The sequence below is a fragment of the Pinus tabuliformis genome, chromosome 3_1 (genome assembly GCF_031772625.1).
Source record: "Pinus tabuliformis cultivar Carrire ecotype Pingquan chromosome 3_1, CPIR1, whole genome shotgun sequence".
NCBI classification, from domain to species: Eukaryota; Viridiplantae; Streptophyta; class Pinopsida; order Pinales; family Pinaceae; genus Pinus; species Pinus tabuliformis.
Window position 1 is genome coordinate 356,130,307 of NC_142301.1, and position 26,023 is coordinate 356,156,329.

A 26,023-nucleotide genomic window follows, 5' to 3' on the forward strand; every position below is an offset into this window, starting at 1 on the left:
CCTGCCATCTATTTTGATTCCATAAGGATATGTCATGCAGGGTGATTATTCTCCTTTCCTCCATCCAGTCTTGCAAAGGTCTGAACTCTTGAAGAAGGGTTCTTGGATTGGAATTCATTATTCTGTCAGTCCATATGTTGATGCTTTGTCCGTTGCCTGGGAGCTTGGAGACATTTTCTTTGAAGTGTGGCAGAACTTTCTTGACTAGACGCCACATCGGAGTGCAAGGCCTGTCTGCTATTGGGTCGTTGAGGATATTGGAGTTTAGGCCTCTAAGGTATTTTCTTTTGATTGTCTCCACCCACCACGAGCCAGCTCCTGTGAGAATCCTCCAGATCAGTTTGAGCCCCAGCGCCTGGTTGGAGAGGCTTGGAATTTTTATGGATAGACCTCCTTTTTCATAAGGAAGAGTTACTTGGTCCCAGCTAACCAGACTGAATTTTTTTGTGTCCTGTTTACCTCCTTGCCAGAGAAAGCTTCTCATTATGAGCTCCATGTGTTTGTGGATACTAGCAGGAGCCATAATGATTGCATATTGATAAATTGGGAGTCCGGAGAGGACAACCTTTATAAGAATGGTTCTGCCTGCTAGGTTAAGCCAAGAGACGCCCCAGTTTTGGAGATGGCCTCTCATTTTTTCAATGTGGTTTGTCCAGACCTCTGCTTTAATGTGTTCCTTTGCTAGAGGCAGGCCCAGATAAGGGAAAGAGCTCCAATTTTTTTGAAGAGGGATATCTAGGATTTGGGATATTCTTTGCTGAATCTGATGAGGCACATTCCAAGTGTAAAGCTTGCATTTTCTGTTATTCAGTTTGCCTCCTGAGGCTTGGAGGAAGGCGTCCAGAACTTTTTTGAACCTCCTTGCCATTAAACTGGAGGCTCCCCCAATTAATAAAGTTTCATCCGTGAACAGTGAATGGTTTATTTCCTTTATTCCTCTTTCAATGCGGATGCCTGTGATTTCTCTTTTGCTGCGAAGATTTTCTAGATGGATGCTGAGGGATTCCGCCATGATAATGAAAAGGAAAGGGGAGAGGGGGCAGCCCTGCCTCAACCCTCTGGAACTTCTGAAAAAGTTGCTGGGTCTACCATTAATCAGTGGGGCGGTCCAGGAGTCGAAGATACAAGCTCTGATCATATTAATAAAATTGGGAGAGAAGCCGAAATTTTTTAAGACCGCACATAGGAAGGAGTGATCTACTCGATCAAATGCGTTGGCCATGTCCAGTTTGATGATCATTCCACGCTCTCCTCTGTTGTGGCTGCTATGTATTGCTTCCTGGATTAAAATAACATTGTCTATGATCTGCCTCTTTGGGACAAAGCCTCCCTGATTCTCTGAAATTATGAGAGGAAGGAGGTTCTTTATCCTATTTGCAATTATTTTTGTTATGATTTTATATGAGACATTACAAAGCGAGATGGGCCGGAATCTATCAAAGGATTTGGGGTTGGCTTCCTTGGGGATCAAAGCTATATGTGAAGACTTCGTATTGTCCCCCAGTTTGTGTTTTCTAAAAGCATTTTTAACCATTCTTACAAAGTCCTTCTTTATAGTTTCCCAATGCTGTTTATAGAATGCAACTGTGAATCCGTCCGGCCCTGGGGCCTTATCTTGCTGCATACCGAAGGTAGCCTCTTTGATTTCTTCTGTTGTAGGTTCTTGCTCCAGCTTGTTGTTGTGTGCCTCTGTTATCTTACTTTTGATTATACTTAGAAAATCATCGCTGCCATGGTGCTGGGGATCCGCCGAAAGGAGTGCTTTAAAGTGCTCATGTGCTGCGTTTTTATGTCTTCTTGATCCTTCAATTCTCTCCCGTCGATTTCAATTTTGTCTATCTGATTGATTGCTCTTCTGATCTTGACATTGTTGTGGAAGAAAGAGGTGTTTTTGTCCCCAGCTCTTAACCAAAGACAGCGAGATTTTATTCTTTGCTCCTCTTCCTCCATGCGGTTCTGCCGATATAGCTCTTTGTACAGATTTTTTTCCTTGTCTAGGTCCTCTGCTGTGTATTGCACTTGTTCTTTTTCTTTATGCCATCTCTCCATTTCTAATAGCAGCTCTGTTTTCTTTTTCTTTTCAGAAATTGCCTTTTCCCTTGCCCATTGCTTTATAGCTGTCCTAAGGTGCTTTAGCTTTGATTCCCACACGAAATGGGGTGAGCCAAGGACTTCAATCGTCCACTGTTCCCTTACAAGGGTGCGAAAATCCTCATGGGAATCCCAGGCTCTGTTATATTTAAAAGGGAGAGGGCCCAGATTTTCTCCTTTGTCCATGGAGAGGACCACGGCCTTGTGATCCGAGGCTGTGCCATGGATTATGTGGCTCCTGATTACTTGGTAATTTTCTGCTACTCCTTCCTGGACTAGGAACCTGTCTAGCCTCTCTTTTATGTTGTGTATTCCTGCCCTTCTGTTGGTCCATGTGTATTTGCCATTTGACAAAGGGGGATCAATCAGCTTGAAGTGTTGGATAATGGATTCTATCTTATCTCTGGACGGGTCGGCATGGTAATTTCCCCCATGTTTTTCATCTACCTGCCTTATTAGATTCAGGTCTCCTCCAAGGATTACCCAACTGCTGTGAATGGTGCTGAGGTCCGTTTCTAAAGTGTTCCAACAACTTGCTTTATCTCTGTAGTGGTTAGGAGCATAAATGTTGTAGATGTGATGAGTCTCCCCGGTGCTTTTATTCTTTAGATCTGTTCGGATCCACCAGTTGCAAAGCTGGGAGCTAGTAATTTCCCACTTATTTGTATTCCATAGTGTTCCTATACCTCCTGATGCTCCGGATGAGCCTTTTGATATACCTAGGTAGTTTCTGAATCTTTGAGTTTGAAGAAGGAAGTCCTGCTCGGTGGTTTTGGTCTCCTGGATTAGGAGGATATCTGGCTTTTCCTGGTTTATGAGATCCTTGATTGCTTTCAGCTTTACGAGTGAGCCGAGCCCCCTACAGTTCCAAGAGACCAAATTCATTATTTACCAGTGTTGGGGTGGGGTCCTGATTTCTCCTTGGCCTTCTCACCACTTCCTTTTGACTTGCCTAGGAAGGAGTCCATTGGCTGTTGGGTGCCGGTTGCCATTTCCTTTGCTGCTGTTTCATCTCTTAGCTCTTTATTCGTCTTGCGGCCGACTTTTCTCGGAGGGTCAGATGGCTGATTTGTTTCTTTAGCTTTGTTCCTTGTGAGGATTCTTTCAATGGTGGGAGGGGGGGAGGGTGGAGGGTTAGAGCAAGGAGAGGCAGGACGAGGGGAATGGGGAGGGGAGGCCGGAACTTCTTCTGTTAGGGATTCGAAAGGGTTGGAAGAAGATGGGAAGGTTGAAGAGGGAGGAGGAGGAGGGGGGGGTTGTTTTGATACTGGAGGGGCTGTGGTACTGATGCCCGGGTTCGAAGAGGACTTTTTTCTTTTTACTTGTTCCCATGAACCTTCAGCGTGTTCCTCATTTTGTGCAACCTCATTTTCTTTTAGTTTACTGCATCTATTAGCAAAGTGGCCGTATTCATGACATACCTTGCATTTGAAGGGCAGCTGTTCGTAGTCCAGCTGTTGAATGTGCATCCATTGATCCACTTTTAGCTTTATGGCTTCCGGCAGTCCTTTCCCAAGATCAACTTCAACGCAGATCCTAGCGCATGCATGCATATTCTCCCTTGGTTCCGATCTGTCTATGTATTTTCCGACTGCATTGCCGATCGCCTTGACCGATTCATCCCCCCAGCAATGCAAAGGCAGATGAGGGAGGCGCACCCAAACTGGGACTGCGTTGGGTATATCCATTTCCGGATCGAAGTCCGGGGTCCAACGGTTCAGGTATAGACCTCTTGTGTCCATGAAATAAGGCCCGTTGCGAAAGATGAGGTGCTTGTCTTCTTTGGTCTCGAATAAGAAGGTGTAGTATCCACGCCCGCAGAATCTGATGGCAATCTTCCCTTGAATCATTGTGCTCCAGTTACGCTCCACCCATTTTTGGACAGTTCTTGGAGAAGGCCAGAGGCCTGTGAACTGCCCTACCAGACCTCTTTCTGAAAGTGCTATTGCCGATTTCCTGGGAAGAGATGGGGGTAGATTGACTTCAGGGATCTCATCCAGCTTCTTTATGAACTTTGATAGGGAGGGCCGGGTTCTGGCTTCTGAAGGATTTGTCAGGAGGGCGGCGAAGGTTTCTTCTGGGCTCTCAGAGACCGGGGGGGGGGGGGGGAGGCGGATCCTGCCATTGCAGGCCCGCTGCGCACAGCAGAGGGGCAAACCGTCCAGAGGTGGGAACCCCGAATGCGGGGTCTGCGCTAGTCGAAAGGGGGCAGGAAGAGCAGGGAAGGCCCGGCCAGGCAGAGCCTGGGGGCAAGGGCGAGGACACGGGGTTCAGGCGGGCAGGGCTGTCGTGTCGCAGAGCTCAGACCAACATCTTGACTTTGACATTTTATGAGAAGAATAAGCATTCAATTAATGTTGGTATGTGTTCAATATTTGTATTATGTGATTTTCGCATTAATTATTATGTTAATCATTATTTTTTGAAACCAACAATGATTATTATTATTTTTTTGACGTAAAATTCATAAAAAAAAAAAAAAAACTATTATTTAACCATTTTCTGTTAAATTTTTCGTATAAAAATTGTGATTTTGACATGCCATTTCTAGAAAAAAATAATCAAAATGAGTAATGTTTTAGTTATATTTATGTTGAAAATGGTTATTTTTATGTCAATTTTTAAAAATTATTGTTTTTTAGAGACAATTATTGGATGTGCATTGAAAAATTAATTAACGATGTATAAATATGTAGAATATCGAAACTTTAAAATATTGACCTTCTTCTTTAAATATGAAAACAATAAAAAAATCACTACAAAATATATATATATATATATATATATATATATATATAAACAAGAAAATATGATGAAGAAGACCACTTAAAAAATTGTTAGATTTAGAAAATAATTATTTACATTTCATACGTTAGAAAATTTAAAGTAAAAAAGTAGGTCTTTTAAAAAAAGGGCCTGATGCAGAATCACCACTTTATTAAATCAACATGAAAATCACTAACATTCTAAAATGTAATGTACTTAAAAAAAAATTAAAGTGCCAAAAACTATGCTTAAAAAAATGTGTATTCTGCATCGCCCCTTTTCAAAACTGGGTCACTTTTTTGCTACCTCTACGAAACGGGTAATCGTATCAGTTCCCATTTCAAAGTTTACACTGTTCCAACAACAAATATGATTCTAAACACTAATTTTAATTTAATTTCCACAACCACTATACTATATTCATTTATGTCATAAGGAAGTGCAATTTGAATTCGAGATGTGTCAGCAGGTACATTGATTAGTGCACCAGTTAATGATAATTGTGGTTTTCTAAAATTCTTTCTAAGTTATGGTATTTGAAAAAATGGTAATCTTAATGATAATAGTATTTCCTCCAATTCATAAAGTTCTTTCACTATGTAAATTTGTCTATTACACGTAATTTTCTCTAGAACTACAAATTTGATAACTTTGTCATTGTCTAATTCTTTTATACAATTTTGGCATATATACTTAACTTTGGACACATTGTTGAATATTTTTCTATGAAAACTCTTTTAAACCAAGTTTGATTGCATATTGCACAATGATAAACAAGAACATCTTGTATTTTCTTAAAATATTGTTACTTGGCCACTATTTCAAATGTATAATCAAGCATTTGTAACGATTATTTAGGTTTATTAACAAATATGATATTTTGTGTTGACTTTTGTTACTTCGATTGTCTTGTAATTTGGCTTGTTTTGATAACATTATTGTTTCTTATGTATTTTTTGAATTCATTTTACAAAAAATGTGGTCTCCTACTTACATTGACAAGCACTATATTAAGTTTCATAGTATCTTCATCAGTGTTGATGTTCTTAGAGCTGGAATTTGATGGCTTGCATAGTTTTCTAAGAACACTTGTTTTGAAAACGTCCTTATTTCTTAAATGTTTTGTTATTCGATGTAATGATAGTCACGACTCTTGTTTGCATTGATAAGCCATGTGTCAATTTTTATGCCAATTTCATTTACGTTCATGTTTTCAAAGTCATTCATATTAACCTCATTATGTTTTATATTGGATTATTCTATATATTTCTCTTCGTTAACTGCTTCAATAGGGCCAAAAATGTTTTTATCTTATACTATATCTTTTATAGTTTTATAATGAAAATTACGTACACTTTTTCCAAGTTGCACAACGCGGAATATCGTTGCATTTTTCTCGAACCCACAAAATTCAGTGACAACAGCTAGAGTCTCAGCATACCATATGCATATAGTTATATTCAAGATATATTGTATCAATTCATAAACAAAAAGGCCACCGTTTATCTTCCATTTTACAATGGAATTGTTAATTGTATAATGTATCCCTACCAATCTACTATTCTAGGAAATTGAATAATTGCATATTTTCTCATGTATTTTTCTATGTAGTTTAATGCAAATGAATCATTATGCATGATTGCATTGCAAAAATTATGTGCAATTATGTGTCATAAGCAGGGAACATCATATTCATTCTTCATTAATTGGCATATTGTTTCAAAACAATTTCATTGTAAATACTCTTGAACCTCGAAAATATCTTAAACATATGTCTACAAATTCCTTCTTCTATTTGCATCCATCTATGTTTTGTTTGTTCATGCATTATTATATTTATTATATGTTCATGATCAATTCTTACTGAACATTTTTTATTCCATGGAAGAGGTTCAAAATGTCCGACGATTGAATTTTCATCATGGAACACTATGTCATAACTTTCTTTGCACAAATTTGAATTAAAATGTAAATACATTTTCATTGTTGTTTTTGGCCAAAGCCTTATTGAAATTTTTAGCCAAACCGATAACTAATTTATACAAAATATGTCTCCCGAAAATCTTGATTGTTCCGCAATGATAAAATTTTAAATTGATTTTGTCATCCCTTCCAATTAATCATCCCAGCTATTTATACCATGCATTTGTACCAATGTATCTATATTCAATTCACGTACATATGTTAATATGGCTTCAACATTCCGTTCATGTAAACAATTCCTGAAACTTTCTATCGTTCCTTTGTGCAACTCTATTGACGTGTATCTAAAATGAAATAGAGTTTGCATAGTATCAAATAGGTAATCTCCTATAGAATATGCAAAATTCTTCAAACGAAATAATTATGTTGCCTTAGTATTGCATCTGTCCATTTTTTTTTTTAGTAAACAAATGTTTCTCCATTGATGCTTTAGAAAACACACTTCAAGCATGCTTGTTATTGATGCTTTAGCAATCATGCTTCATAAAAATTTCTAAATTCACTATGAACTATTGCTCCATCATAAGCACAACATAAAAAACATATAGGAAATCAAACAGGATGATATAGTTACAAACAATAAAGCCATAAGATAACAGAAAATGCACACATTAATAGCATATGCAGATCCACGTCGATTTGAGTAAAACTCTTGTTAACGAATGAGATATAGAATAAATAAAAAAAAAGGAACCAAAATGTACCTGATACAAATGTCGTAAAATATGTACCTATTTTCAAAAACAACTTATGTGCATGATTCTTAGGCAAATGAGTAAAATGCATAGTTATTAGAATAGACTATCGATTTCAATAACTTTGGGAAAAACCATTCATAATAAGTCCCCTCGAGAACTATTCCAATATGCATTGGAAACATGCATGCCAAAAAATAATGCATGATGAACACCTGACCAATGTAACTATGGACAGATTACCTGTTAAAATTACGTTAAAATATCTTCATAAAACTAGACCTTTTGATTTGTGATTTTTGTTGGAGAACAAGTATGCACAATAACGAACACAATATTTTTGTCTCAAAGTTCCACACCTTTGCATTCACTCTCCCTCTACATAGTTTTCTAGCACACCTTCCTTCCACACAATACTAATTTTTAAACGGTCAAAGCCACTTAATATTAATCACTCCACACAATGTATCAAAAGAAGAAGATATGCACACTAGGTCACCTAATTCTCTAATTTTTTGCAAATATTATTCCTAATTTTATATTATATGAGGGAGTTGTGATGGGGCATAAATCCCGTGGTTAAAGGAGTTTTATTTTCAATATTTTTTAGTTTTTGATAATTTATTTTAAAATTTAAAAAATCCCTAATTTTGTGATTGGCCATTATGTTAGTGGGTGCTCTGACACTGGAACTGTTATGTTACTACTCTACCCAGTGATGCCAAAATTGACATAGTTGTATATCCTTTGAATGAATGGGCAAGGGGGTATGTGTAAGCATGGTAGGAAATTCAAATATGAAACACCCATTAAATTGGACAATTTCTCCAACACTAATACCCATTCTAATTATTTTAACAAAAGAATGTTGAGAGTCTCAAAAAATATTTACATGTATTTGATGGGAAACTCACCCTATGATAGGAAATTTGTCCGTCAAATTCCATCCTTGTATGTGATGGAGGAGTTATATTCTTATGTTTCTTTATACAAAGAATGGGGTATGTGTGGGCCAACTTGTTCTTTGATACCAAGATTTCATATTCATTTAATTTCATAAGCTTCTATGACATAGGGTACATATGTGTATATGATGTGTCCTATGTAACATATCTCGCACACAAAATAGTTACCCATGATGATTATACACATAAACAAGAAATCTAGAGTTAAACGACATTGAGAACATTGTTTATTAAGTAGCTAATTTAAGTACAAAGTAGAAATGGCTAGCAATTTTCTGTTTGCAAAATGAATTTAGAAGTTGGGAGTATTGTTCGAGCTTATGTTTCCTTACATAAACTTCTATATCCAAATTCATTGTTGCATAAGATCGCATCTTCAACTTTCAACTGGGCCTGAATGGCATCTCTAAATATCGCATGAAAACTATGAAATCTTGAACATAAAGTAATGTAGTATGATGTTTCTTATTATCGATAGCTAATACAGGTTGGAGATGTTGTTCAAGCTCAATTGGAAATCGAAGAAGTAGTTTGCTACAAATCATAAATATTAAAGACAATTGATGCTTCAACAATCACAATTTTCCCTTTTCGCATAGTGAAAGCTCTATGCACAGGAATTTGTTACTTCTAATAGTTGCACGGGGTTGTAGGTCCTTAATGGGTAGGCCCAACATTTTTCACTAGTTCTCTCACATGGTATTGTTAGTTCCTTTTTTTTCATTATTTCATTTTATTTTGTTTCTCGTTTAAAACTATTACATATTTAGCTATAGAGAAGAGGAGTTGCATACAACTTTGAATATGTGTGGGATGAAGGATCTGCAAAGGTCGGGGATGCAAAGATTAATTTATTCTACAGACAATGAGATTGCAGGTGCTTTGCATGGGGGTGGGGGGGGTAGATTGTGCAGAGTGTGGGGGACTACACAATGAAAGCTTGAATTATTCCTCTAAATAGTGTAATTATTACTAGTTAACTTTAATCACAGGTTATTGGGAATGTTTATGTGACATTTTGTGAATGTGTTGTTGCAGAACAAGAATTATATTTGGCAGAGAGCCTCATGATGTTAGTAGCAATTTTATTTTTCGTGTGGTTTACTTGGCATATAATAGAGCACAATTTTAATGTAATTAAATATATCAAACTCATAACTCCTAACCTTTTTTGCAACACTTTAATGATAATTAGTAGAATGCATCGCTTTTATCTCCAAAGTTGGCATTCCATAAGATCACATCTTCGGCATTCAATTGGGTTTGAATGGCATCTTTAAATATCGTATGACAAGTACTAAACGTTGAACATAAAGAAAATAAAGCTAATACAATATGGAGATGTTGTTAAGGATCAATTGAAAATAGAGGATGTATTTTGCAAGAAATCATGAATTTGAAAGACAATCAATGCTCAAATAATTATGGTTTTTGCTCTCCGCAGAGTGAAATTTGTCTGCACAAGCATTTATTAATAGCTCTATGAGGGTGCAGGTCCTTTATGGAGTAGCAATAATTTTTCTTTCGTTAATGCTCTAACACGTGTTTTTACTACGTTTATTTTTCATTATTTCATTTTAAGCTCTTTTCCATCTAAATTTTTTACAAATTTAGTTGTGTGAGATAACAGTTGCATATAGCTAATTAATTGATCAAAGGTTGTGCTATCATAATAAAATATCTCTGCATAATGGAAGCTCTCTCTGCAAGGATTTGTTTATCATTGTGCAGAAGTGAAGTTTCATAGATTTGTGACTATTTGTGGAATGAACAATCTGCGAAGGATGGGGTATGGACAGGAGAATGGGGATCGGAATACGAAGTTTAGGAAGAAGTTTATGTTGTATGCAATGAAGGATGTGAAAATGGAAGGGTATGTATGAGGAAAAAAAGCTACAGAGGAGACATATATTTCTAATGCGTTTATTTTTCATTATTTCATCTTAATCTCTTTTCCATTTAAAACTTTTACAAATTTAGTTGTGCAGAATAGAAATTTCATAGAGTTATGAATCTATGCGGAATGAAGCATGTATGATGTCGTGGTATGTGTGGAAGAACAAAGGGCACAAAGTATCACAAGCAGAAAGGGTAACCAAAGTGTTGAGAGTGCAAAGTGAGGACCTAACATGTTAATAGGTAAGGCATCACAATAACACATCCTTAGATAGATCGTTTATCACCTTGGCTCGTTCCTATGCTTTTAGGTGAAAACAAAAAATGTAATGGAAACCATGTCCAAACACGAAGAAATTATCATAATTGCTATGGAAATGGCACTTGAATTGAAAGAAAGAAGTTGATATTATCCCTAAATCACATGTTGAGAGAAAAAACCAACATGCAGATGGCCAATTCGACTCATTAGGTATCATGATGATATGATCAAAAAAACATTATGCTAGAAATAATTGCTATATATTTCAATGGTCGCACATGTATACCATCCTTTCTGAACTGAATTGAAAAATATTTTACACACGTTCCACATAAAAGTGTATCGATTTGGATCTACAAGTATAGTGATGAATCCAATGATCTTCTTTCAGAAAGAGAAAATGTGGTGAGTCTGCTAGAGTTATAAAACACCTGCCAAGGGAGAAAACCCAATAAAAGAACTGATAGAGGAAATTTCACGGTCTATGACAGTTCAACAGAGTAGAATAGTCCGCAATTTCCATAAGAAGAGTAACACAACATTTTCACGAGGAAGAGATAAAGCCACACTATTAATATAGAGAGAAATTAAAGGAATGGTAGTAACAAATAGTGTATAATGAGGAAGAGCCAATATTTTTTACCAATCTAGTATGATCCAATTGCACTAGGTGGCCCAGAAAAGAAAGGGAATCTTTCACTTAGGAGGATGGTTTACACGGTAGGTCACAACTGCATAAGTTAAGTCAAGCCAACAACAACTATGCAAAATCCATTCCATTATGGGAAGGCCATGCTCAATTATCATGTTTTGTGTTGAGAATATAGGAAAATGATGAGTTGTGAACGGATCAAATATATTTTTGGATGAGACGATGAACACTTTGGTCAATTTGTTGTTAATGGTGATACCATATGCCCATATTCTCAGCACATAACATTATAATCGACAAAATGAACAATTTGGTCAATGATCCAAGACTCCGTTTGTTTGAAATTACCCTTTGCCATGTTTTATTTTTAGATATTCCATCGTGTTGATTGAATGAATGTAAGTTTTATGAAATTGAAACTTTATTAGTGATTAATAGTTTCTAGTAAACTTCTTGTTGTAAATTAATGTTTCTTATTTAAAAGGAAATAGTAATGTTTCTTATTTAATGTTTATTAAAGTTTATGTTCCTAGTTAAATTAATTTCATGTTTGCAAAATAAATTTTCCTCTGTATCCCCATTCTCACACACATATGCCACCCTCCGCACATTCAATTCACATACCACACAATTAAATATGTAAAAAATTTCAATGGAGAAAAGCTTAAAATGAAACAATACAAGATAATTGCACTAGCAACACCCATCTTTCTCTCATTGCGGGAGCACTAACCAGAGAAATGCCCCATGAAATTTGTACATATATTATGTTTCTATCAAATTTTGACAATATCAACAAGCTAATGGTAACTATGAAAGAGCAAAGTGATAATACATGAAAAAACATGAGAAAGATTGATTTTGTAAATAGCGAATACGATTTTACCACTCAAAAGATTCGCAAATTTTACTATGTACATAACTAAAACTTCAAATCCTATCTATCTAATGAAATCCGCTAACAAGAAATCTATCCGAAAAACCACATCACTATAGACGTAACTTTTTGTTACTCTCAAATAATATAGATTCAACACACTTTAATGCCCAGGCAAATGATATAGTCATTACCACAAACCCTAGTTCTCTCACACAAACCAGTATTTCATTGCACAAAGATTCATACTCCATAACTCTACAATTTCTCTCCCTTGCAACTAAATCTGTAAAAGTTTTAAATGTAAAAGACTACTTTTAAATTTCGTCGCATATATTCATAGCTCTATGTAACAATTATCTCGCACATTCCCCTTTCTCCACACAGTAAAATATCCACACAAGGAAAGCATAACGTACGAAAGATCCAAAAAATGAAACATGATAATAACATATTAAAATTAATAGTTTAACATTAAGTTAATCCTTGCCCAATAAAGTTCCCTATGCACCCCCATTCTCCCACATATAACTTGTACTCCGCATAGTAAAAACTCTGCACAAGGAAAACTTTGCACAAGAAATATCTGCATAACGGAACATAATCATCCTTCATTCTACACATATTAACATTAATTTCATCTGTGCCGAATAAAGTTCCCTATGTACCCTCATTCTCCCGCACATACCCTGTCCTCTGCCCAATGAAACATAATAATATTTATTTGAAATTTGTTCATGGTTAAATTAATTAAAGTTCCCTTTGCATCGTCATTCTCCCACACATACCTTGTCCTCCACACATCCTTCATTCCACAAAGATCCATAGCTTTATGCAACTACTCTTTGGCAAAACTAAATCCGTATAAAAGAAGTTTGAAATTAATTTCACCCCTATGAAATAAAGTTACCTCTGCAACCCATTCTCCAACACATACACTGTCCTCTGCATAGTAAAAGCTTTGCAGAAGGAAACATAATAATATTAATTGCATATTTGTTCATCCCCCCCTCGTTATGCAAAAGATCTGCAACCGTGTCAATTCTGGCATTATTGCGCAGAGTGTCAGAGCATTGGCTCAAGAAATCTCCACACAATGGAGCATAATCATCATTCGTTCCATAGATATTAAAATTAATAGTTTAACATTAATTTCATCTTTGCCAAATAAAGTTCCCTATGCACCCCCGTTCTCCTGCACATACCTCATCCTCTACACAGTAAAAACTCCACACAATGAAACATAATAATATTAATCCAAAATTAGTTCATAGTTAAATTAATTAAAATTCCCTTTGCATCCCCGTTCTCCTGCACATACCCCATCCTTTGCACATCCTTCATTCCGCAAAGATTCATAGCTCTATGCAATTTCTCTGTAGAAAAGCTAAATATGTATAAAACAAGTTTGAAATTAGTTTGATCACTACGAAATAAAGTTTCCTTTGCACCATGTTCTCCCACACAGACTATGTTCTCCACACAGTAAAAACTCCATAGAAGGAAACATAATAATATTAATTGTAGATTTGTTCACCCCGCGGAAACCCTCTCATGTAAAAAGCTTGCAACTGCATCAATTCCGACATCATTGCGCGATGTCAGTATAAGAGAACTAACCAACGCAATGACCACTCACAATAATTAGAGATTTGTTTAGCCTTCCCCCCTTTCCTTATGTAAAGGGTCTACAACTATGTCAATTTTGGCATCATTGGGCAGATTAGTAACATAAAAATGTCACTGTCAGAGCACTAACCAACGGAATAGACACTCACAAATTTGTTTTTGTTATTTTTACTTTAAAATGAATTGTTAGGCACTAACAATACTAAAAATAAAACACCCTACACTAGGGGAATCAAGTCCCATTAAAACTCCCTTAGCTAATTGAAAATTAGAAATAAGATTTGTTGAAAATTAAAAAATTATTTTGAATTTATACAAAAATACAAATATCAAGCATTTTCCTGAAACTTTGGTTAAAATTGCAAAAACACAACCAAATGACCATGAGGCGAATGATATAGTCCTTGGTGAGGCAGTGGCTAATAATGAAGGTAACTCTTGGATTTCCTAATGCATATATATAAATATATATATATATAAATATATATATATATATATATATATATATATATATATATATATATAACTGGAGTATCAAACGAAGGTCGCGAAAATATGGGAGATGCACGTTGCAAAAGACATATTGAGTCATCAAAGGCTAGAGAAGTCCGCAGATGGAGGTGACCAAAATATAACATGTTGAGAGTACTCCTATATAACTAATTTAAAACTAAGAAAAAGTTTTCCCAACATACTGACTTAAAACTTAACTTAATCTAACTAAACTTGAACTTAGAAAATTTATATTCATAACTTAAAGCTTAACATAGCTTGACTAGACTCAATTTTTTTTTCTCTAAACACTCGAGATTTGTATTAATAGAAACAGTGCTAGTACATAAATCAGAGAATTCTCAAATATTTTAATCATCAAAAAAAATATTTACTCTCATATATCCACTGCATTGAAAACCAATATATTAAAAAAAAACTAAAATTTGGTTCAATCTTGATAGCCTCGATATATCACACAGTGAATCAATCCAACGAGCTAAAAATTTATAGATAAAAAATTAACAATCCAAAAAAATATATTCCACCAAAACAACGATGGAAAACAAAAATATTATAAATCAATATTTCTTTAGCCATCTTCTTGATATCAAAAGCAACTATAATAAATAGAGTCTGCTACAGCAACCCAACCAAACTTCGTTTACAATTAAAATAATTTACAATAAACCTTGGAAAAAAATAATGTATTTAAACCAATTAAACTAATTCAGATCCAAGTTTAATTTATGCGGAGGAAAAAAAATATAACCGACTTTTGAAAAATGCATTTGAAACTATTAAACGAACATAAAAGGATATGCTAATTTGTTATAATATTTACTAAAAGTTGTTTGAGGGTTTGAAATAGTAAAGTATTTAAAAATCTTCATCGAATAATGAACTCACCGCCACTATTTTATCATATTCATTCCCACAATTCCTTAGCACGCCTTGTCCGAATCTTAACCCCTGAAAATGTCAACTATGCCATAAATTCTCAGTTGTTACTAAAGAATCCTCGCCCTTGGTACACACTTAATTTGGATTGCACTCTTGTAATCATTTGTTTAAGTGGTATGATGTGACCTTAGCAAAACAACACCTAACCCAGGTTCAATTTAAATTGGATATAACAAATGAATGGATTAAACGTTAAAACTCAGGGTCTCTTTATTATATTAAAAATGTTGACTTTCGCAGAAAACACTATCCAAAAGCATAAATAATAAGTATAGCTCACATATCGAGAAATTCGTTTTTCCCCATTATATTAAAATCAACCAAATAACAAGCAATCCATTCAATCACAATAGCATAACCAACTAGGAGTGGAACATACACAAACTATTCACTTAACAATAAAATAATAAGGTAAATAAGAATTCATAATTGATGAAGCAGTGTGGTATCGAAAGAGATGGACAATGGAGTCTTATATTGAGATAATAATTCAATTGGGTAAATAGAGCTTCACTTATATTGAGATAATGATTTAATTGGGTAAAATCTCCAAATAGTTAGTAGTTATAATTGGACACTTGGATATACTAAAATCATTATTATTTTTTATTATTATTAATAAAAAATAATAAAAATAAGTGAGTTTTTTTTTATAAAAATTGAAATATGTATACATATATTATAGTGTAATTATATAAATTAAATGGTTGATAAATATAGATAGAGATCAATTCAAGATAGAGATCTACACTTACCTTATGATACATTTCAAAATGCCAAAATATAAAAGAAAAAGAAATCATAAAAGATAACTAAATTATAACTTTATTATTATTATTATTATAAAAATTATTATTATACTAGTTAAATATATATACATTTTAAAATCATGCAACAAGAAAAGCATAGTATCGCACCTATGGACATGACATTTTTTAATTAAATTGAAAAGCAAAAAGAGCATAATTACCTTCGAGATAAATATCAACCCTCTATGCCTTACTATTACTAAAATATTTAGTGGATATTCCATGGAGGTTAAATCCCTACCTTCCACCTAACAATTTGTTAAAAATGTGTTGTCATTGATGGCAAGGATCACTGATGTTATAAGCAATGGAAAAGATTGGCAAAGGTACTTCATTGGTAAATATGTTGTGATTGGTGGCCAAGGCAAAGATTATGGCCAAGTCAATAGTAGAGGTGGCACACGCAAAAGAAAATCCAATGGAAAAGGTGGTCAATGACAAATATCTACATAAGAAAAGCAAAGTTAGAGGCAATGGTAAAGAGTAAAAGGTAAAGGCGATGGAAAAGAGTGCAAGGTGACTTTAGAACTAGTTCTTGGAGTGAATATCATGTGACATTTAGATGGAAACCACATAGATGGATAGAGCTCTGAAAGAGATTTCCAGTGGTATGCGGAAGTTCGAAAATGGCATCCTGGCTCAAAATTTAGAGCCAATCAAAGTTGGTGACCCCAAGTACAGTTCAACAAAGTTACAAGTGAATGGATGAGCCATTGGCACGTAGCCAAAGTTGGCTTAAGTTCCAAACTCAACGGAAAGGATAATAGAGCCTCTAATCAAGAGCTTCGAGCTGATGTAGAAGCCACAACAACAACGAGAAGCATTTTCATTAAAGCAGTTGGTAGTTGGTGGAACCTACTCGAGGTTGGTACCCTAGCGGGTGCACCCAAGAGGTTTCTAATGTGGCGCGAGTGATAAGCATTAGGATTCATTGAGCGGGTGGAGCCCTCTTGGCAATGGTATCCAGGAAAGGAATTCCCATAAGAGTGTGTAGGGCGCAAATGACTAAGCATCGGGAGGCCAGTTTCAGGACGCGATAGCAAAGCACCATCCCCCAACATATAACACAAATCAATGAAAAGGAAACAGGAGGAGGCCCACTCATCCAGCTCAATCTGCAGAGGACTGGCCCAGAGGTTTAACAAAGAAGGAAGTGCAACAGAGAGCAACAGCCCAACGAAAAACAAACGAAAAGGTCGGCGAGCCAAAAATTGAAATAAGAAAGGATTTGGTCGCGAAACAAAGGTTTGGAGGACCTTTTCTATTCCTCTAGGAGGACAGGTGGTAGCACGTGATTAGATCGAGACCCATCAGGTGGTGACATCATCATGGACATGTGCCATGCATATTCAAGGTTTTCGGGTACCTAAAGGGGCCATTTCCAGGTGACACATTTCACCTATCACAAGTGATGTCATTGTGACATCATCTTGGTGGATATAGCCCGGAAGATTTAAATGGTGCATAAGAGGTGTCGTTGTGAAACGAGCACCAAGACACATAGGTGTTAACGGTGGATGGTGACAACCAATAAGAAGTGGGATAGGTGGACCCTACCGGCTAACTCATCCCAATAGATGGAGCCCAGAATTTTAATACGGGAGCAAAAGTGAAAGCTCTGGTAGCAGGGCACTGGGCTATGAAGGCATAGCGACAACCAATGAAATGGGTGTCGAGCAGTCACCATGAACATGTCAACTCAGAGGGTTGTTTTGGGAATTATGATTTCCATTAGACCAAAACCTGCAAGTGTTAGTCAACGATTGCATCGCCAAAGATAAGGATCCATAAGAGGTGGTTAGTCTATGTCGCAAAACACACGGGGATCATTGGTTTATCAAATTTCCAACAATCTTCCCCCCAACGCAAGCCCGATGTGTATCAAACTCGTGAGCTACACTCTCATACCACTCGTTGGGAATCACGATTGTCATTAGACCAAAACCCACAGGTGTTAGTCAACGATATCATCACTAGAGATAGGGATCCACAAGAGGTGGCTAGTACATGTCTCGAAACACATGGGGAGCATTGGTTTATCCAATGTCCAATAGTTTGACCTTGGTGGGTTTTTTAACATGTACATAAGTGAAAGCGCTAGGATATAGGGAGCTATGGACTAAGAGCCGACACTAGGCCTTATGTCGCAAGGAGTGACCATGGGCATGACAATTGAAAAGAGTTGTAGAGGCTCTTGGAAGTATCTAAGTTTTGTTCCTTGGTTGCTTCACGTAGAAGCGGGACCAACAATGTGAATTCATTAACAAAATAAATTGGCCTGTGTAGAGCTTGACAGGGCTAAGTAGCTAAAGTGCCTAGCCGGTGGTCGTGGAGACCCAGTCTTATGCCTGATAACAGAAATGTGTTAGTGGAAAAGGGGCTTAAGGAAAAAAGTGGTGGAACTGATATTTTTGGAAATGTTTTTGGTTTTGAAATTAAAAAAAAAGGCTTGAAATGGCCTTCTCAACTACAACAAAGTGTTGTGCTTGGAAACATGGTTTGGAAACAGCAGCATGAGCCCGATAACAAGTATGAATATTCAACAACATAATAAAAGGCCTTGTGGCTTTGACATGAATAGTTGGAAGCTAGTATTTTGGTGGAGTTTGGAAGCCTGATAGCGGCATGCATGAGTCGGCGACATTGGTAAGTGATAGTTCAATGTTGTTTGGAAGCTAAAGCCAAACATAATAGACAAAGGTAGATTTGACAGAACATCAAGTTGTAGCAGCAGATTTGGTAGTTAAGCCAAATTAAACTACAACTAAAAATCCTAGGAACACTGCTAAATCCTGTAACAAAATTCAAAACAAAGGAAAACAATAGTTTGACTTAGTTTTTGAGCCCATAACAATTGATAAAGATTAAACACAGCTAGAGGACAAATGAGAATAGGACAAAGGCCAAAAAAAGTATTTTAATTCATGCAGCAAATCAAAGGGAAAGATATCAAAATCTTCAATTCCAAAAATAATAATGCAAAATTCGAGCAGCAGATTGGGAGTGTTGTAGGAAGTGTGGAAAGAAAAAGAATATTGTTGGGGTGTCGCATAAGAATGTGTAGCTGAATTCTGAGAGAAACAAAATTTTGTTGGGGTATTGCATGAGAGTGTGAAATAGATTGTGAGAGACCAGTAGAGTTGTTGGTACAACATAATGGTGAGCAGAGCATGGTGTTTTTATCAACAATCATAAATTGTTGAAGGAGATGGTGATTCGTATCAATAACGAGAGATTTCTAAAGGTGTTTATGGTGGATTTGGTGAGAAGTTGCACTGGAAGAATTTCTTTGTTTATAAGTTAATAGGCCTATTGGTCTAAGTTTGAAAATGGATGGAAGATGGATCAACAAGGCTAGAAAGTGGTAGCTTGCATACCAAGGGTAGCATCTCCTTCTACTAGGTGCTAGTAAATATTTGTGGGTAGGAGTCCCTTTCAACGGAGATTAATAAACAAGCAAGGGCAAGTGTCCGTTCCAATGGGTACTAGTAAACAAGTAAGGGTATCAGTCCCTTTCAGTAGTAGTTGATAAACAAGCATAGATTGAAGTTCCTTTCAGTAGGAGTTGATAAACCTACAAGTGGTACCTTGTGGTGCCATGATGTAATCAAGTTGAAGACTTATAATAAAAAGAATATTGGTGTCATGTGTATATGTTTCTCATGCACTTGATGTTATACATGATTGAATTTTGTTTTTAATACATAGATAATTGTTAAAGAGATTAAAAGGTCAAATATGTGAAGAATTGTATAGTTTGGCCAGTGGCCACACTGTTGATTCACCCCCGCCCCCCTCAGTAATGTCTTGGTTTCCATTATATTGTAACGTATTTTGGAACCATTAAAAGTTACAAGAAAATTTTGAAATTTACCAATTATTCATGGCCACATTATCACACATATGCAAATTTTCATGGATAAAATGGTTTAATACGCGATGTTGGCTTATTTTGTTATAATAATAATAATTTTAATTTTAAATGATTTTAATTTTATTAAAATATATCATCGAATATATTTTTATAAAATTTTAAGTTTAAAATTAAAATTTTTGTTTTAATTCAACCATTAAATTTCTCACAGTTTTCAATGGCAAATGTTGGATCTTGGGAATCAACGGTTTATATTCCATTTTGGCACCCCCAAGGTCATCCGAGCTTTAATAGCTGGGGGAGGTCCGAATTCTTGTTTTGATATTACCACCTTTGATGACATGGCATATTCTCATGAATTTTGCACCTGCTCCCCCCCCTCCGACTTGAATCCATATATCGCTAAGGGATCCCCCCTGAAATCCACTTTCCTGATGTATAAGGGAAAGTGAACAGGGCATAGGTGTTCGCCAAAGAGGTCACAATAAGCTTCATGTTTTAATTTTTTATAAAATGTTGAGAGCTATGTTGTCAGCATTTAAGGTTGTAATAATAGGTTAATACTCCTAATAGAATTTTGGGACCTGATACAGTTGGAAAGAAAATATCATTGACAAGGAGGATAGTGCTCTTTTCTTAATTTTATCGATAGGACAATTGTTAGCGATTAAGTCATTTTTAAATATTTAGAATGTTGATTGCGCTGACCACGTCAACATAAGTATTTTAGGCACATGTGTCTCTATTATGTTTGAAAGGGTAAAGTACGAATTTAATCATGCTTACCAATGTAATTATTAATAACGCCATGTGATCGATTCCTTTGTATCACACAAATTCTAGTTCACATTCATGACTAAGGGTGATGTTAAGTTTTAACTTAACACATAATAGTGTTCATTGTATCTTACACCTCATATCATGAGAGCAGTTATATTGGTAAATTATCCAAGTTTTCACGTGGAAATTCAAACTATTTCCACTACAGGGACACATCATCGAATCCCATAGATAGTGCTAGCCAGAATGGGAAATGGAGGCATGCTATACTGAACTTTGCCTAAATCATTGTTGTAGCAGCTACAACCACCGTCCAAAATTTTTCCTTTACTTCGTTTTGGAGCCTCCCTCCTTGAAATCATCGCAGCTATCCTCCACTCGTCAGGTACTTGTGTTTATTAGAGTTCACTTGTCACTTCATAACTTGTGTTCAACTCACTTGTCCCATCGGTCAAATACAAGCACAACCAACACTTGGTTCACATTCGGTCAACTGACTATTGGGAAAAACTGTGCAAATCTAGAGAGCACCTTGTCTTCCCCTCCAGAAATGCGCAGAAACTCGCCCAGTTGCTCTGCCATCTAGAAGTGCACATAGTAGCCTAGGTTAGTTGCACTGTTCTTTGAAAATGTACATAGCAGCCCAACATCACTGCTCTAGAAAATTGCACAGAGATGGCCAGTCAGCCAAGGCCTCCCAGTCCAGAAAAAATGCAGAAGTTTTCCCTCACTGACTGTTCATCGCATGTGCTGGCAGGATTGTCTGGTTCCCTCCAGAACTGTGCAATCCTTCCTTGCATGTCGGGCAGTTTTCCCTGAAAAAGAAAATCGAAAAATCATCCCTAGATTTTAGGGATCTATTTTTAGCAGTAGGAGTTACATGCAAAGCTATTTTTAGAAACTCTCCGCCAAATGTCGTTTTTTCCTATATTTATGGCATGCACATCATAAACCCTAATTTTTCCAAATCTATTTAAATGATGCCTCATAGCTCATTCTTCACATTCGATCTTAGATCTCTGGTATTCCCGAGGCATCTAGGAACCTTCGGCATAGTGGGCACAAATTTTCTGGGTAAGTTTTTCTTTTCATGCCTTTTGCCTCTTTTAATGTCACTTTTTAGTTTCTGGCTTGTATGAGTGTTCTTTCCTGGGTTTTAGTGAACGACTACTGGCATTTCAATGTATTTTAGCTTGAAGAAGTGTTGTTTCAAGTTTTTCATTACATTTCCTTAATCTCGTATGCATAACACTATTTTTGCACTCACACTTGTTGTTTCAGTGACTTGCTTCTTGAGCTTCTTGGTTTTGTCGATGACTGATTCTGCACTTTCTTGAATCACATGCATGTTTATTTCAATCGGATTTACACTAGCTTCATACACACATTCACTCCTTCATGTTTTTGGGTTGCCATTGGGCAGATCTGGGTTGTCTCAGCCTCAATCCTGTGTCTCCTAGCAAGTTATGGGGATTCCTAGCAGTTAAGTTCTGCCTTGCCTCCAGGAATTGCGCAGAGGCTACCCACACTGTCCCCAAGATGTGCTCTTCACAATCTTGGGAGGTAGTGCCCAATCTTGCCCACTGGAACTGTGCAATGCATAGTTCCAGCCAACAACCAGCCTGACTCTTCTGTGCATTGCACAGATTCAGTAAGAAGTCTGACACTCTGGACTGTGCATTGCATGGATCCAGCTAATAGTCATCCTAACTGAAAGTGGGGACTACACAATGCATAGTTTCAGAAAACAGTCTCCCAGCTTCCTGAAGTCAGTGCTACACAATCTTTCCCAACAGTCACCAGTTCGTTGCCCAAATATTTCTCGAAGTTGTTTGATGTTTTAACTGACATTGTCTTGCCATGAGTGTCTTCTTTGTCTCCAGGTACTACAAGTTTTTTAGTAGATTCTCACTAGTAAAGGTAGCATGGCCTCTACGACAGTTGGATCAAACGATATAGTTGAAAGTAGTACTGGGGACGTAGTTGAACAAGGGTCAATGAGCTTTCCCATGTACATAGACACACACTTGTTCATTGAGAAGGACATCAAGTTCACATGGAAAGACATCAACACCCTATTCTCAGGAATATTTGAGGAAAATCTGGACGATCGACAGGTCTATGTGAACATCCATAAGTAAGGACTATACAAGGTTTCATTTAGGTTTCTCGTGTTCCCTTTCATAGATGTAATCCACCGGATTGTATCAGACATTGATCCCGAGACAATGATATTGAGCAGTGTCAGTGGAGTCAAGCTTGCTTCCTCTAGGACAGAGGATTATCAGGAGATATATCATTTTCCATTCCCAGTGAGCAGGATGAATGCACCTTTCTACACTCCCAATGGCAGCATGAACACAAGAGACATCTTGAAGTATTGGGTAAAGTAGCCAACAAAGTTTAGGACAACACCCAACCAAATATATAGGACGAAGACACTCAGGAAGGCATACTAGTTCTTGGTCATCTTCGCATGCCACTTCTATGGCCAAAGGAGTATAGAGACCTTCCCGCATAGTTGGGTTTCTATGTTGGATCAGCTGGCAAGTGAAGGAAAACCATTCAACTGGTCCGACATGTTGGCTCTCTAGTTGAAAGTGCATCTGTCCAATGCTTGAAGTCTGCCTAAGGATCAACAAGAAAAATTCTTCACGTCTGCATACTTTCTCGATGCAATCTATGTGCATCAATAGTTTCCTTGCATGGGTTGGGCATGGTCACCTTCAAAAAATGTTATGAACATATATTTCAAGTTTCTCTTAGATTGTAGCTACCAAGGTGTCATGGCTAGAATATGTGACCATTTCATTGCCCCTCTGTATACGATGATATTTAAACAAGTTCTGCCCTCCATATCCTAGGCAGCAATGGAGGCATTGTTGAACATTGTAGATTGGTATGCCGCACCCCAGGGAACCTTCATTAAGATGTACATAGTGAAGAAAGGTCTGCATGCATTGCCAAGGTTTTCCGTGGACAAGTTGGTCATTTAGGAGATTGCATACCACATCTCGATAGGGTTGTCATTCGGATTGCACATGAAGAAGAAGGTAACATGGCCCACACCTCCTACATAAATTGGGTTGTACGCGCTTGGGAGTTTGAAAGAAGTAGATATCGAACTAGCGGACTTCAAGAATTTTAAGTTCGACACCAGGAGTTTCAACCTGTACGACCCACATGGTTTATGCAGGGACCACTGTGCGAAAGTGTACTATCCTTGGATCCACGAGGCATGTTATTGGCTAGAGGAAGACCCATGGAGATATTGTTACAACTCCTCTAGGCTCAATGAACCCATCAGCATTGCAGTTGAGTGGCTAGTAACACTCAAAGCAGCAACACCACAGGGAGCAACAACAATAGTAGTAGCATGTAGAAAACATGTGAAACAAAAAGGCAAGAGCAATATTGCTGAAGGCACAAAGATGAAGAAAAGCTACCAATTTAAGGAAGACCCGCTTGTGGAAAAGGTAGCTTTGGAGATAAATGCAAAGAGGTGTCAACGTGACAAGAGGATAGTGCAAAGTAATAGAGAAAAGAAAATGTTGGAAGATACTGAGAGGATGTTGCAAGAAGTTGAGAAGAAGCTTAGGGAAGAATAAGAGTTGTGCAGAAGAGAGAAGGAAGTGAAAAATGAGTAGAATAGGAACAGGAAAAGGGATAGGAGGAAGTGCAAGACACACAGACAATGCAAACTGCACCAATATAGGTTGAAGTCTCTGAGCCAACAGTAGATAAGGAATAGGGTGAGTAGTCGCAGGAACAGGAACTTGCTATAAAAGATGAACAAATAGTAGAATAGATGGACATGGAGGTGGAGAAACCAAAATAGAATTAGGAAACCGACCTCATGGCAAAAGCAATCAAGGTCACTCCACAGGCTTCACCAGCTCCAACTGTAGAGCAAGTACCAAGTGAATAATGGGATACCATTCTCCTTGGGGACCATCCAGGAACAAATATGTACAACATAGATTTTGATGAGTCACAAGACAGAGTTGTAAAATCATGTGGAGCATACACCCCAGATGAGCATTCATCACTTTCACACTTGGAAGAATGGGTGGTTGTGTGAGATGTATAGAGACATCCCCTCCTTGACCGATGCTACAAAGGCTTTTGCTGAAGTCACAAGCTCAAGCGTTAGGTTCTTGATAGAAGAAAAGGAGTGCATGGCTAAGGAGTTGAAAGAAGCCAAGCAGAGGGAGGAACAATCAATAGGATCTACCAGAGCAGAGATGAAGATGGCCATACTTTCGGAAGTATCGACTCTTGAGATAGTCATGCGGATACTTCATCATAGGTTCGTCACTATGCACAAGGAATTTTTCCACCTACATGGTCATCAGAAGCACTGCACCAAGATAGCATGAACACTTGCAGAAATACATGTCGTCGTTGATCATGTATAGAAATGGGAAATGAGGTACAAGGGAGCCCCACTTCACTTGCACAAGATGATGAAGCCACATGTGGAGTTGGATAAAGCACACATCTAGAGTCAAATCTGAAACTATGAGGAACTCCCACTTCTCGTTACTAGTATTGAGACTTCGTATGCACGGTTGTACAAGAGTTTGTATGTTGTGGTAAGAAAGTATGGCACCCCGTTGATTGGTACACTCACTGAGGCCAAAGAGAAGAACCAAGTCAAACTGGAGCTAGATGCGTACTTTGATTAGTTGATGTTCATGACCACTAGTGAAATTTGCAACTCAACATAGATAATATGCAGATGTATATCATTGGTCCTACCTTGCTTAGGACTAAGTTGCACATGTTACAGGATACCGAGGTTCCAAATCAGTATACCTAGAAGCAATGGAGGCAACAGTTCATTTCTAGAAGGACTTCATAAAAGAGTACATGGACACCATTGTGCACTATCAAGCATGCAATCAGTTTGTCAATGAGGATCATGGAGAGAAGGTTGATGAGATGGTCTTTCCACAGTCGTCCAAGTCTTAGTGTCATCTTGTCTGGTTGACTCAAGCCAATTTTTTCCCACATGGGTATATGTGGAAAATGTATCATTTTTGTAAACATGGTGTAAATTGAAATTCCAAGTGTCATTAGTGGAATACAAACAATCATATGTAATGTAAAGAGTCATGAGGGTAGTCCAAGATTAAAAAAGAGGAATGTCAAGGGTCACCCCACCCTTTGTTATAAATAGAACCTCATAACTCATAGAACGGGCTTTTAGGAGCCAATGCTTTTCTAGGCATTTCTTAGAGAGGACTTGGAGAGTATTGTGATGAGCCTTGACTTCTCCATAGTGTA

General features: G+C 37.0%; 1 protein-coding gene across 1 annotated transcript; it reads right to left on the reverse strand.

The window, feature by feature from the left end:
• Positions 1-1,713: 1,713 nt before the first annotated feature.
• Positions 1,714-2,976, reverse strand: LOC149187180 (uncharacterized). The gene has a single exon (XM_089409584.1). The coding sequence runs from the start codon at positions 2,974-2,976 to the stop codon at positions 1,714-1,716; it is 1,263 nt and encodes a 420-aa protein (XP_089265710.1).
• Between the last annotated feature and the right edge of the window lie 23,047 nt (positions 2,977-26,023).